Source organism: Nymphaea colorata, chromosome 3, assembly GCF_008831285.2.
Source record: "Nymphaea colorata isolate Beijing-Zhang1983 chromosome 3, ASM883128v2, whole genome shotgun sequence".
NCBI classification, from domain to species: Eukaryota; Viridiplantae; Streptophyta; class Magnoliopsida; order Nymphaeales; family Nymphaeaceae; genus Nymphaea; species Nymphaea colorata.
The window spans coordinates 9,186,034-9,201,684 of record NC_045140.1 but is presented as its reverse complement, the minus strand read 5'-3'; the positions used below and the strand labels follow the sequence as shown (position 1 = coordinate 9,201,684).

At 38.2% G+C, this 15,651-nt stretch overlaps 1 protein-coding gene across 1 annotated transcript; it reads left to right on the top strand.

The window, feature by feature from the left end:
• Positions 1-10,232: 10,232 nt before the first annotated feature.
• On the top strand, positions 10,233-14,784 carry LOC116250894 (probable alpha-glucosidase Os06g0675700). Its single transcript, XM_031624877.2, has 4 exons — positions 10,233-10,905; positions 11,834-12,546; positions 12,628-12,858; positions 13,011-14,784. Exons 1-4 carry the CDS (start codon positions 10,673-10,675, stop codon positions 14,606-14,608), a joined length of 2,775 nt encoding a protein of 924 aa, XP_031480737.1. The 5' UTR covers positions 10,233-10,672; the 3' UTR covers positions 14,609-14,784.
• The last annotated feature ends 867 nt before the right edge of the window (positions 14,785-15,651 follow it).

Sequence of the window (15,651 nt, the reverse complement as noted above, 5' to 3'; positions counted from 1 at the left end):
AAGCCTTGTTGCGGATTTACATTCATTCATATCAAGATTAGATTTAATTCTTTTTCTTTTTGTTTCTTGTATTAGATTACATTTAATGAGAAATGTTAAACTTCTATTATAGATGTTGCATATTCAATGATTATATTGACTTTCAACCACCAACAATTAATTTTTTTATTGTTTAAGTTGAATATGCTTGTTATATTTCTATTATATGTAATTCAAATATTAGTTATACTGAAATAGCTAACATAAGTTACATAACTACAAAATAAAAAAACAAAGAAACCTAGTCACCTTTTTGGCCTAGGGGCATCTAGGCTCTAGGCATTGCTTAGCGCCTTGACAATGCCTAGCAGCCTTGACAACATAGCCCACCTCATATCCATCTGCCATTTTTAGGCAGACAGAGTACTCTGACGCAATGGTGTAAAAAGCATATCATAAGCCGTATCCGTCTAGCTTTAAGATATGTCGTATTGGAAAATATTGTAATGTATAGTAACCATATCATTTTTTAAAAAAATTAAATAAAAAATAGGAAAAAAATAAAAAAAATCATAAAAAAATCAATAAAAATCAAGAATAATTTGTTCTTTATAAAAAATATGTTTTACAGAATGAAAGATTTATTATTTCTATAAACTTATGGTTCATCATTCATAAACATCAAATTCATAACAATATCAATCTAGAAAGCACAAGTCAACAGTTACGTATCATATATCATAATTTCATAACTATAGATTTATAATCTTCATCATATTCATTCTCATCCTCATCTCCATCTTCTTCTTCATATTCATATTCATGATTAAAAAAAAAAAAAAACCTTTCCTCCCAATGGCAATCAGCCACCCACACGCAAATCCATGGTTTAATCGATGATTTCACGATAGAAATCGATGATTTTCCTCCAAGGCGGCACAATCTCTAGGTAGAAATGAAGAAGATGTCAGTTTTTATAAAAGAAACTCGAAAAAAGGGGGTTTAGGCCTCCCTTTTTTAAAATCAGCTCGTATCGTACAATATGGGGCGAATCGCACTGTATCGTATGATACGGGGGCCTCTATCGTATGTATCATATGATACATGCATGATACACCCCCATTTATGATGCAGGGGTGTATCGTTTCGTATTTTGTAAACGATACGATATGTATCATACAATACAACCCTGTATCATACGATACGAACAACACTGCTCTGAAGAATCGTTGTTTGGCCACCATTGTTCCTCCTTTACATGGCCCCTCACACTGTCAACTATCAGCGAAACCACCACTACTTTCCTCTTTCTAACCTGCATGTGCCCTTTTGCCAAACAATGCAGGTGATAAAGGGATCTGCCAGGACAACAGAGCTGAGGGTGATAAAGGGATTTGCCTGGACAATGAAGTTGAGGCGTTGTGATCTGCTAGACAGAATAACCCTATCACAATTGGTATGCTTTTCCTTCCTGTCTTTCTTTACCTTTTTCTTCTATTGTTTGGTGTTAATGAGATTGTGCAAATGACCCGAGCTAATCATGTTCTCCATACTGAAGTCAATTTATGGTTGACTTCATGAGCACCCACAAGGTTGGTGTAATGGTTAGGGCTTTGGCTGTCACTAAAATTATCATTCATAACCCATGAGGATCTTTGTGATGTTACATAGAGATAAGGAGATTTATATAGAAAAATCATTAAAGCTCGTAATAAGGTATGTCAATACAAATGTCTCACTTAGGGCCTTTGTAAAACTTTTCTAGTTAAAATGCATGGAAAACTAGATCGGAGTCCGTGCAAAACTCAATCCACATAACACTCACTGAACAAGTCAGGCCAGGCAGCTTCGAAAAGAAATGACAAATTTTGGATTGGAAGGGCATAGTAAAAAAGTGGCATGCATGATGCATTAACTTAATTTAGTTAATTAATTAATGCCAACAACGTCATTGTCTCTCGTATTTGTAAATTCATACTTAGATCTCGAAGGGGAGAAATTGCCAAAAGAAGAAGAAAAAGACAACACTAATGGAATGAAAATAGTTAAAAAGAAGTCGTCAAAAAATAAATTGAAGGTAGGATTGTTATGACGGAAAGACTGAAATGAGGAACAATCTTGGTTTTGACCTTTGTTTTGCATTTCCTTGTACACGAATCATGTTGGAAATTACCTGCAAAGGTTCCATCTTTTGGCCTTTCTTTACCTTACATAATCCTTCTCAAACAGTCGAGATGTTAGGTGGTGCTGTCGACCACTTATGGCTATACAAATTTTGGTAGATTTTGTTCTCCTTTTAGTTAATAGATTCTTGCATCTAATAAGAAATTATCATCATACAAAATCATCATATGATTACCATGGAAAAGTTAAACATTGAAGCATATTATGGCTAGTATGCAAGTGCATAGCAATTATTTAAGGCATTCTTCTACCAATGCCCACTAACACATAAAACGTACATGAAAAATCACAAATTAAAAATCACTAAAATAGAATAAACATGAGACAAGCAAGTGTAAACGTATTGTTGAGACTTTCTAAAGGTCACCTACTTTCTATAGCCTATAATTCTAGGAAGAGTACTTTAAACTTCAAATGGAGTCAGATGCAACGAACAGAGCGAAAGTGACTTATACCAAGGGATCACATGTATCAATATATTTGAAACCATTTTCAGTAATGCAATACAAGATTGAAGCAAATTGTATAGTTCATCAGATTGATGGAGGACAAGGTGCCTAAACTTCTAGGCACTTGAAAGGAAGCAAATATTGAGGATGTAATTCCATCGATGGATAGGGATAGATATGGTGCATCATTGAGCAGAAAAATGGGAATACTAATTAATTGATCTTCCACTTGAAACACAACACATTCAGAGATTACTAATTATCATAGGAAGCCTACAATCTGTATCAGTTCTTGGATATTATATACTTCCCTAGAAAAGGCCACCCAGTAATAAACTTGTTCGTCACATTCCTTATGAAATCATAAGCCAGAAACTAGAGGAAAACAAAGTATAAGGAAGACATGGATATTCTCCACAGGCAACCAGATAAATACTTTGGAACAATATATATCTGTCATATATAGCACTATATGTTGCATGGATAGCTGCAAGCGGTTTCACTTATTAACGAAGAACTAAAACCCCAGAAAAGGTAAAATCATGCTGCTGGGTTGTGAAGTACTCTGGGAATGGGCAACAGTGTTGTTTTGGGAGATGTAAAAAAAGGGAAAGGCATGAGATGTTCATCAAGTCCCCTTCATCACCATGTGCCATTTGGCAGGTTGAAGGACACAACACATGCCCTATGGTCAGAAGAGGAAAGTGGTGGTGGTTTCGACGGTAGACGGAGTGTGAGGAGGCATGCAAAAGAGGAATAGTGGTGGTTGAATGGCAACTTGTTAGAGTATTGTTCGCACCCCACCCCTTTCTCGAAGGGGGTTGAAATGCGAATCAGCAAAATTCATTTAAAATTGAGGTTTTGAGGAAAAATTTTCAAGAGAAAGGGATCCGCCTGTCGGTACGAGGTCCAACCGTTCCTGCCGCCTTTAACAGGGGTAATTGGACCAAGGACGAAGGATCATTTGGATCATGTACGAGTTATTGATGCAAATCCTATATGCTTGTGCATTGAGATTTTAGATTCAAAAACCAAAATTCATTTTGAATAAGTGATATGAACTTGTTTTGAAAATAAATTTGAAGATTGGAGAGTTTTCAAGTTGATTTAAAAAAAAACTTTGTTTTGGTATCATTTGATTTGAAATCCGTAATTCTTGAAGGATTTTGAAGATTTGAGATTGAGTTCTTTGTTGTGAACTCAATATGAATCATGAGTTGAAATGATGATTATCTTATGATCAACTTTTGAGAAAATAGCTAAGTTTCCTTAGCAAATAAAATTGATTTTGGGTTCTTCTTTTGATAGAACATAGGTTCCAAATTGTTACAAAACATATTGTTTTCTAAACATATTTTGGCCAAGATTGTGAATGCATTGCTTGTGTTATTTTTTTGAAATTAAGTGAAGTTTATAAATTCTTGTTGCAATATGAGTTGATCACTTTTTGCAACTTAATTTGAATCATTTAATTTCTTGAGAACATGCATGTGGTGCAATTGATTTTAAGTGAAAGTGAATGCATGAAAGAAGAAGGAAAACTATATGAAACATTCATTCTTCTCTCTCTCATAATCTCTCAAGGTTCATTCATTTGCAATCACACATCATACAATCTATGCATGAAAATTGATTTTGATTAAAATGTAGAACTTTCTCTAAATGTCATCATATTATTAAGCACATGATTTAGAGATGTAGTCCACAAGCTTGAGTCATGGATGAGAAGCTCCAAACAATTAAGAATTAGGCAAATGAGAATGAAATCAAACTTTAAAATATAGAGGAAATGTGGATATCATCATTTTTCCTCAAAATTGTTATAAAAATCAGATTTTATTCTGATTTAAATGGATTAAAATATTGATTCTAAGAGTGTTTGACTCTTAGAAAATGATGAAATTCAGTTTTACTCTATGTAAATTAAACATTCAAGTTGGCAAAAATCATGTGCCATATGTTCTCATTCATGTCATGAAGTTCTAAGAACTTTTCTTTCTTCCCAAAATCAAACAAAATTTCAGATCCTTGTCCTAAAAGATCCATTCATTTCTAGGACTATTAAAACATTTTTCGTCTTGTTCTTTAAGGGATACAAAAATTAGGGTTTTTGAAGTATGATCTTACATCATTTTTTAGACTCGATCAATCACATGTAAGTTTGAAAATTGGTGAATGAAATCAAAAATTTTTAAATGGCTTTTAGAAAGCCGATTAGGCAGGGCTAGAACCATTTTATTGTTGTTCACAACATAGTCACTTCGTGATTGAAAAATGACATTTCATGTACATTATGGTCTGATTTCAACAACTTACATAAGTCTTACGTATGGATTGCTGAAATTAAGCAAATCTCAAAATGAAATGAAAATGATTTCTTAGCCTTGTATTATGAAAATCAACAAAATGATCTCCTTTCTTAAAAATCAGTTTAGAAATGTATTCCAAACTGATTTTAAAAGGAAAAAATGATTTTCAATAAGAGATTGTAGGTGTATCTATATAACAATATATATATATATATGTATCTTACTCTTCAAAATGAAATTTAATCAAGGAACCGTATGACTCATGAATCATGATAATTTATGACTGGGTTCTTTTACATAGGAAGATTGAAAACTTGTTTCAAATCTCCCTACTACCCTTGGTCAATTAAAAGAAAAAGCATGAGACAAAATAACTTTAAATAGAAAGAGATAAATGAATGTTCAAGCTAGTCCATCTTTAGTTTTGCCATGTAAAGGTGAATTACATTAATGAGAATGCATCTATCCTTAATAGGCTTTTTCGTCATATATATATTGCAGCAAAATCACTCTCACCATGGGATTCTCTCATGGTGGGGAGTTTAAAATGGTTTTAAGCTGGTTGTTTTGAAAGGGACGTGGCCTTGGGGACCTTTTCAAAATTTGATACATGGATTCATCTTTATGAATCAACGTATGCATGCATTATGCATGTACATTTAATCATAGGTTTCTCCTAGCTGGACATCATTTTCAGCTATTAAACAAATGAAAATAAACCCCTCCCTTGAATTGGTGAAATTAAAATGAATCAACAGTAAGCTAAAGTATATGAGAAATGAGTTAAAATTACCTACCTTGCGGTTGGTCTTGATACTTGATCTTCTTCTTCACTTGTTTTCTAAATCATGCAATCCTAAGCAAGAATCCAAGCTTCGATTCGAGCTTAGCAAAGCTAGAATAAGAATAGCTCGCTTGCTGAAATTTACAGTGGGAAAGAGAGAGCTTCTCTTCACGAAAATCCTAAGTAAGGGTTCACTTAAGTACCCTAACTTAGCAAACTCAATAGAGAGAATAGAAGAAATGAAGACGAAAATGAGAGAGGGGGGAAGAATGCTTGGATGAATCTTCTTTCTCCTCCTTGGCTTCTCCCTCCTAGCTCCTTGGCTGTAGCAACTTGGTGAAAATGCTCAAAAATTCATCATCCCCTTGGTGGCCAAGGTGAGGTTTATATAGAGGAGGAGGTGGGTTCAACCACCTCTTTTAATTTGCCTTGAAAAATTAAACAAAGCTTAGGGAGATGAAAAATAGATTAAATGAGTTTTTAATGGCTCCATTTAATCATTCTTATCCCATTATCCCATTTACACGAGCTAGGTGAGCTGGGTTAGGTTTGGTCAACCTTGGTTCAGACATAGCTGACCAACCTTGACCAAAATTTTGGACAAAAATGTCCTTGCACAGGTTTTTGTCTTATTTTGTGCCATTTATTTATTTATTATTTGAAATCAAGCTTGTTAGGTTAAAACCTAGTTTTTAAGCTCCAAATGTCATTGAATTATAATAATTCAATTTAAATTTGAATAAAATTTGAAAATTTTATCAAATTTGGTTTGAAAACGATATTTTTGTCCACAACTTGATTGAAAATGGATTTCAATTGAATTAAACTTTGGTTTGAAATTTTGAATTTTAATTTGATGTTTAATTTATACATTTGACAAATTCAAATGTATATGTGTCTTTCATAAACCAATTTTAGGCTCTGTAATCTCAATTTGATCATAAAAAGACAAAATTATTCAGATTGGTCAATTTTGACCAATTGACCAAAGTCAAAGCTCATTTATAAGTAGTTTGACTTTGTTTGAGGTAATTTGATGAATTTGAGTGAAGAAAGCTCTTAATTGAGCTAAATTGTACTTTGACTGATCTTAGTCAAAGTGGACTTGATTTGGTCAAAGTCTATTTTTGTCCATTAATTGGATCGTGAGATAGACCTACCTTTTTGTCAAGCTGGGCTCATGTTGACTAAGCCTAGCTGAGATTTGGGTGCAGTAGGGTCGAACCTACTTGAATTAAATGCGTTTGACCAGCCTACTTATTGTTTTTCAAATATTGACCCCTCTTTAAAGATGACCTACTTAAAGAAGAGAGAGATGCATAAATGTTTCTCTTTTCCAAAGTTTTTAGTTATGATGTCATTCATTTCTCCTTGAAAATGATTTTTTCATTTAATTGAGAAAAAAAATATTTATTTTCTTTAAATGGGGGTAGGGCGTGACCCCTGGGGGGCTCTTGACCACACGGGCTAGGTGGGGTCCACACGTGGGTCGCACGTAGCAATTTAAAATAAATTAGATCCAATTCTCCGATTTAAGTCAAAATTTGAATTTCACAATTGGATTTGGATTTCAAATGACATTTGCAATTGGATTTAGATGTCAAATGACATTTGCAATTGAATTTAGATTTCAAATCCTAATATTGTCATAGCTTGGACTCGTAATCCTACATTGGGATTTGTGTCATGAGATAAATTCATGATTGGAATCTAAATTGTTCTTTAGATTCGAAATTAGCTTTGGAATTGCATTTTACACAATTTTTTTTTTGGAAAATTTTCACATTGCTTCAATTGGGATGTAGAAAAATTTGGGGTATTAACAAGTATTCTCTTTCTACCGGGAAATGCAAGATGGATATGAGGTGGGTGCAATGGCGAAGCCAGAATTTTTTTGTTATGGGACATTATTGTAGAAATTTTCATTTTTTAAGGGGCACAACATATATAAATAAATAAATAATTTTAAGACATTTACGTAAAAATATGTAAAATAAATAAAAATTGTGTTGCTGGTGTAGGTAGGCAGCCTATATGTAGCTCCGCTACGTTGGTGGAAGACCAGGAAAGAGGGGTTTGGGTGAGAGAGGGGTGTCGTTAGAGCATGGTGCAAACAAGTTTTTTTTTTTTTTTGTCTTACAAGTTCTGACAATAGTGCTCAAGCGTCGTATTGGAACTACAATGTGGGAGCATACAGATTCACGTTATATATATATATATATATATATATATATATATATATATATATATAGCTTTAACATTAAGCTTGTAACAAAGCTGTGGCAAAGCCACATATAAGCTGATATGGGTAGTTACTGCCCAGCTTCTCAACACTATATATATATATATATATAGCTTTAACATTAACATTGTAACAAAGCTGTGGCAAAGCCTCATATAAGCAGGTATGGGCAGTTACTGCCCATTTTGTTTTCATTTTAATGTTAAGATCATTTAATATTTATTTTGTTATACGTGTAAGTGCCTATTCAGTATGAAAACCTGTCAATCAGTATCCTTCCAAATAATTTTTCTGACTCAGTCGCTATAAAAAAGCATACTCGGTCGTGCATTTGTGAAATTGCTAAAGAGAAAAACGTCACTAACAAATTCACTAGAATCAACATGTTGGAGGGGAACCGGGAAGCCTCCCTCATTGCGGCCTGTATGAAGTTAGAGTGGGAAGAAAAACCGTGGTTGATGCATTTATCGTCACCGGCATGGTAGGAATCCTGCCAAAGCATGTAAAGCCTCACCATAAGTGGACCACACCAGTTTCTTAAAAGTTTTTTATTTTTAAATGAGAATCATATGTGCCCCACCATGCTTAAATATTTTTAAACAAATGCCACTCCAACCAACTTTTCTGCCTCCCCCACTGCTCACCGCGAAGAAAAAGACACTGTGTTTGTCGATGCTTTCTTCTTGTCGAAGACCGTGGGTGTTTCATATTTTTGTTGAAGTGATTTCCCACCCATTGTTTCTTTTCTTGTTCATGACTTCTTTCTTGCCATTGTATAAGTTGAAGTTGAGTAGACATTATAAAGCCCTTTTGAAACTGGTCTTTTTTTCTTCACCAATTTATGTTGATGCCGACTCTCAACCGCAGCAGTCGATTATGCTCTCCATTCTCCATTAAGTAGGAACGGGGCAACAATAAATATGATTGAAGTCATTTACTCCATGAGAAGGAAATGTATTTATTTAGTGATGACAATCATTTCTTCGGTGGAAAAGGACCATGCAATCTTGTGACACAAGCCGTAAGTTGAGCCACATATAGGCAGGTGTACAAAGATCTTTTAGTTTCATGTTGTTGCTTTAAGCGTGCTCTAAAACTGTGTGAGATTTTGAATTGGTGCCCCCAAATCCAAAATTTCTGGCTACCCCAAGGAGTAGAAGCTTTTAAAAAGTTAAAGCAAAAAAAACACAAGTCCCACAGGCCACACCAACCCCACAAAATCTTAATTTCATATTGTTGTTTCAAGCACTTTACTCATTTATATATAGTGGTTCTCCAAAATTGTGAGAGATTTTGAATTAGAGTCACTCAACCCGAAATTTCTGGCTACATGGATACAAGATTTTTAAAAGTAAAAGACAAATAAACAAACCACAAGTCTCACACCAACCCCACAAACATCTTTTGGTTTCAAATTGTTGTTTTAAGCGCTTTACTCTTTTATGTATAGTGGTGCTCTAAAAGTGCTAGAGATTTTGAATTAGTGCCCCTTAACACCAAATTTCTGGCTACCTCGAAGTATTACAATTTTTTTGAAAGCAAAAATGCACAACTCTTTTTCTTAGAGGTAAGATGAGAAGAGAGTTTTTATGGGCCCAGGAATGCTATTGTAGGTGCAGGGGATTGAAGCACAAAACTCGATCTCTATCCTCAACTGCCTATTTTAATTTAGTTTGTCTTTATATAGCCGATAAGTTGCTTTATCATATCTGGTTTAGGCCTACAGTTTTCCCCTCTCGATGCGTTCTCGGTTTTTCTGGCAACCGCTTATCTAATTTGATTTGTCGTTATATGCTTCGGAAGTTCCCTTTATCATTTTAGGCTCATCCTTTTCCTCTACCAATGCATAGCGCAAACATATAAAACCATCAACTCTTTCCTCAAGAAGAACAAGGTCAATATATTTGATTTGGATAAAAAATTAAATTTAATATTCGATCAAGAATTTTGATCGGATTCAAATTTAAAAAATGACATTTGATTGGTTTTGGACTCATATTAAATTTCATTTTAAATAAATATCCTATATTCAATACCTTTACATTTTAAAAAATAAAAGTTGAAATGAAAAATCGAATTTAATATTTAAGTCCTGGTTCAGATATTATTTTGTTGGATCTGAATTCATAATTGAATAAGGAGTAAGAAGATATGATCAATGATTAAAAAATATATTCAATTTAAATTGAAATAGATCGGTTGACATCTCTATCAAAACGATACGATCACCACCTGTTTATCCTTGCTAGCACACACATCACCCTTGAGGCGACGCCTTCCTACCTATTACAGTACACAGTACAGAACCATTCGGCGCGTGGTTTAAGTTGTACCAGAAAAGGTGATATGATCTGACCCGTTAACAAGACGGAGTCGTCAAAAGACATGGTTCCCTGGAACGGACGAGCCCTTTTGAAGAATCTCCTTTTTCTTATCGTCGTTTCCTTCTGCCCTGATCTTCACTCCATTGGACGGGATGACGTCCCCCTCCCTCCGCGGCAGTGATGAGGCGTTGCGTCATAGGCAAAACCGTCTCAGTTGATAGACGCAAAATCAAGCCACCGTCGTTGATGCGCAGATAGACGATGAGGATCGCCGGACCACAGAACGGAAGAAAAGCGAGATCGAGCGGCCATGCTCTCTATAAATCGAGACCAGGAACCTCACACTTTCCACACCAATTCGCACTAATAGCGCTCCTCTCTCCATAGAGACAGAGAGAGAGATGATGATGGCGACGATGGGAGGTGGGTGGTCGAGATATCTCGTGCTGCTGCTGCTGGTGCTCTTGTACTCAGCGCCGGGAGGCGTTTGGGGTCAGTACGTGCTGGGGCATGGCTACGCCGTCCGGTCGATCTCCACCAGCCCGGACGGCAAAAGCATCTCCGCGAAGCTCTGCCTCATCAACGCCTCCGACAAGTATGGCCCGGACATTCAGAACCTCGACCTCAACGTCTGGTAATATTTTAATTAATCGTCTCTTCTCTCCTTGCTCTTCATCCCCTTCCCCCCCCCCCCCTCCTCCTCGAGCTTAATGGAGTTTTCATGCGAGTCCTGACTTTTTGCTTGGTTGCTTTTGCTCGCGTTTTGCTTCCTAAACAGTGGTTCGTCGGTTCTTTATTTTTGGCCTTTTTATGTTGCGCGTTGTCGGCGCAGCACATCCAGGACTAACTCTCAGTCCCGAATGGCATTTCCTTCTTTTCTTAGAATTGCAAAATGATAAGAATGAACTCGAAGAAGAGATGGTTAAAGTTTTACTTTTTCCTGTCTTATCCACTGAAAGGGCATTTCCGTCATTGCATCTTTATTATTTATAAATAATAAATATTTCCTCCTCTCATATTTTATTCTTGCCCTTAATGGGAAGAGTCTTAAAGATAATCTAGCGAGAGTATTAAAGATGATTATAGTTATCTCTCAAAGCTGTCCATTTAAATAAGATATCAGTTGAGAGAAAATTTTAAAAAAATGTGTTAATTAATATTAAATGATGAAAATATGAATTAATTTTTTCTCTTTATTTTTCGGTTTATCATTTATTATACTAATGGTGCAGTTTTAAATAAATAATTTTGAAAAGCTAAAGTCATCATTTTAAATATATATATATATAAAATATTATGACAAAGGCATAAGATCGAAACAAAAATATTTTGCAATAATGCCAACCAGTTGGCCAGTTTGGTAGTGGTCCGACTGTGGAGCGCGTACACAACGTGTCTCGTGTTTGAATGCGGTGGGCCTTATGTGTCAGATATGGTAAAGATGCTGATGAGGTAAAGATGCTGTAGGTGATGTCCTGGGTATTAAGGACAGGAATTTCTTGTCGTTGCGTCTTCCTCTCCTCCCAACAGTTTAAGTAAATGTAAAACGAAATCTTTTTCAGGTACGAGACACCCACGAGACTGAGAGTGAAAATAACCGACTCAGACAGACCGAGATGGGAGGTTCCACAAGAGATCATCCCCCGCGGGACACAAAAGCCTTTCATCCACGGGGGTCGACGTCTATTAGGCAGCAGCACCGCCCCTCCGCCTGAGGGCGGCAAGTTCTCCGTCCCCGACTCCGACCTCGTCTTCACCTACACCACCAACCCCTTCAACTTCTTCATCACTAGGCGGTCCTCCACCGAGACGCTCTTCGACACCAGAACCGGAACAAACAATGATCCAGACGGTTCGGTTGCTGGTCTCGTCTTCAAGGACCAATTCTTGTCCATCTCCACATCCTTACCTGCCGGTTCGTCGTCCATCTACGGACTCGGCGAGCACACCCTGCGCTCGTTCCGACTCGGCGGTAATGACTACTTGACCCTGACAATGTGGAACGAGGACATCGGCAGCTCGGCGGTGGGCTTGAACCTCTATGGGACACATCCCTTCTACATGGACCTCAGAGCACCCAGCGGGAAAGCCCACGGAGTGCTACTGCTCAACAGCAACGGGATGGACGTCATCTACCGTCCATCGCAGATCACGTACAAGATCGACGGTGGGATCCTCGACTTCTATTTCTTTGCCGGCGATACGCCGGCGGCCGTGGTGCAGCAGTACACGGAACTCATCGGCCGACCCGCCCCAATGCCTTACTGGTCATTTGGTACAGACCTTACCTCTTTACTTCTGTTCTTTCTGACATTTTGGAACCTTTTCTTCTTAACCGAGCATGTGTGCAAGTCAGGCTTCCACCAGTGCCGATATGGTTACAAGAACGTGGAGGACCTGGAGGGCGTGGTCGATGGCTATGCGAAAGCCGGCATTCCATTGGAAGTGATGTGGACGGACATTGACTACATGGACCAGTTCAGAGACTTCACATTGGACCCTGTGAACTTTCCCCTCAACAAAATGAAGTCCTTCACGGATAGACTGCACCAAAATGGCCAAAAATACGTGCTCATAGTGGACCCAGGTAATCAAACCAATCTAAGGTGTTTTCAGCTATGGTGCAAGAATCGAACCAAGATTAGCCTAAGTGGCTAGCTCATTAGATTTGTAGCAAAGTAGAACATGCCCAAATGCAAGAATGCAGCCATTGACCGATTGCTTAATCCAATCCTGCAGGGATCAACGTGCATCAAGACTACAAGTCATATGTTCGGGGCCTTGAAGCAGACATCTACATCAAACGCAACGGTCAACCTTACCTGGCACAGGTCTGGCCTGGCCCAGTCAACTTCCCGGACTTCATGAACCCGGCGTCTCTCCCTTACTGGCAGCGCGAGATCCAGGAATTCCACGACGTCATCCCCTTCGACGGCCTCTGGATCGACATGAATGAGGTGTCCAACTTCTGCTCCGGCACTTCCTGCAAGCTGCCGGCCAATGGCCCCTGCCCTCGCCCCGGCCAACAAACACAATGCTGCCTCATCTGTGACAACTCTAACATGACCATCTACGACAATCCACCTTACAAGATCAACGCCGGCGGATCGAGGCGCCCGCTCGGCGAGAGGACGCTCTCTGCCAGCACAGAACATTACGGCAACGTATTGGAGTACAACGCTCATGGGCTGTATGGCTTGACGGAGGCTCGTGCCACGAAGATGGCCCTGGCTAATGTCACCCAGAAGAGGCCGTTTGTCTTGTCCCGATCTACGTTTGTGGGTTCAGGAGTGCACACTGCCCATTGGACTGGTGACAACTCTGCAACTTGGGATGATCTTGCCTTCTCCATATCGGGCATGCTCAACTTCGGCCTCTTTGGGGTGCCCATGGTAGGATCAGACATCTGCGGCTTCAATGGCCAGACAAATGAAGAGCTCTGCAACCGGTGGATTCAACTCGGTGCCTTCTATCCATTCTCTCGCAATCATGCTACCATTACCTCTAGGAGACAGGAGCTCTATTTGTGGGAGACGGTAACTGAGTCTGCAAAGAAGGCATTGGGTCTTCGATACAAGCTGTTGCCATACTATTATACTCTCATGTACCAGGCACACTTGACCGGATCGCCCATTGCTCGACCGCTCTTCTACTCCTTTGCAGATGACATCAACACCCATGGCATCGACAAACAATTCCTGATTGGCAAGGGGTTGATGGTGTCGCCAATACTGAGACAGGGACAAAGTAGTGTCGATGCATACTTCCCTGCAGGAACGTGGTTCGACATGTTTGATCTCAACACGAGCTTGAGCGTGCCTAGTGGGAGGACCATCACCCTCGATGCACCCTTGGAGAATATCAATGTCCACGTCCGTGCAGGCAGCGTACTGCCAATGCAGGAAGTAGCAGCAACAACGGCCGAAGCAAGGAAGACGCCTTTCACGCTGTTGGTAGCATTGGGAAATGGTGAAGGAGCAGAAGGAGAACTGTTTTTGGATGATGGGGAGCAGGTGGAGATGGGAGGAGCAGGAAACGGCTGGACACTTATGCAGTTCCACGCTGTGATGCAAGGAAATGCAGTGAAGCTATCTTCCCAAGTGCAGAACGGCGACTATGCTTTGGGCCAGAAGTTGCTGATCGAGACTGTGGTTGTTGTGGGATTGAAACCCAGATCACAACTAAAAGAATTGATTTTGACAGTTAATGGAAACCCAGTGGATGTCTCCAAGGTGAAGGTCGCCATGGAGGGCAAGGGAGACAACGGCGTAGCAGTGATTAATGGATTATGTGTGGTGGTAGGTCAGAACTTTGAGTTGACCATGCAGATGGCGTGAAACCAAGAAAAGCATGGGTGCTAAAATGAATAAGGAAGACCTTGGGTGGTGATTTGTCACTAGATTCCATATTTATCATTGTGCTATTCAATGATATTTCACATTTAGCTATTAATATGTGATCTTATAGTGTGTTGCTTTCTTTCTTATTTGAAGAAATTTTCTATCTTTCATCATATGATCCTCCACTTACTAGTGTTGCCAAGTTGAGATTCGTTGAGTGCCTTTTGGGCATGCGTCTCCTCTGGTGCAGACATCCAACAGCTTTAATTTGCATTTGTCCAACTCAGATTTCTTAACTAATTTCCTCTTTTACTTTCTTTTATTGACAAATATACCATCCTTAACTTGTCTCTTTAGAAGACACAAAATAATTAGTGTAAATGGCTTAGATCAATCGTCTCAAATTCTTACATGATTTTCACCTTAAACTTATGAAAATGTTTTTCTCATATTGATGTATAGATGATAAATGCAAACAAACAAAATCTCATTAATTTTTTATCTTTATGTACCACGTAGCCTATTTTTCATTTTTATGGAAACTGGAAATGCACTATGAAAAGAATGATGGTTAAGGCACAATACATATGCTAAGGATGCCAACATTATGGAAAAAATAGTTTGCAAATATGTTGGCAAAGATCAAGACGATGGATTATGGAAACAGTTAATAATAAGCACAAATCAAGGAGCGGTTTTATCGATAATAAATATCTTGTAACAGCTCCTTAAAATAAGGAGTTATCTCAGCTGTAATGCATATATATAAGAGATTGCCACATTTTATCAATTTCAAGGCCGATAGACTTCTGTGGATAAATAAAAGTTACTCCATGTTAAAATTTCTTTATCTTTTATATTTTCAACATGGTATCAGAACAGGATGCTTGATGAAGAAGAATGAAGCCCATAGATGGCCTACAGACAACCAAATATATCGCTGCCTCTCAAAGCGAAGACTCGATCCTGTGAACAAAATCTTCAAGAATCAAACTTGAGATTTCTGAATTACTGCCACAGCACGATCTGCCTTCACAAAA

Coding starts and splice junctions, on each gene's coding strand:
- LOC116250894 (XM_031624877.2), top strand. CDS start 10,673: ATGATGATGGCGACGATGGGAGGTGGGTGGTCGAGATATCTCGTGCTG. Junction 10,906..11,833: donor AACCTCGACCTCAACGTCTG/GTAATATTTTAA, acceptor AATCTTTTTCAG/GTACGAGACACCCACGAGAC. Junction 12,547..12,627: donor AATGCCTTACTGGTCATTTG/GTACAGACCTTA, acceptor TGTGCAAGTCAG/GCTTCCACCAGTGCCGATAT.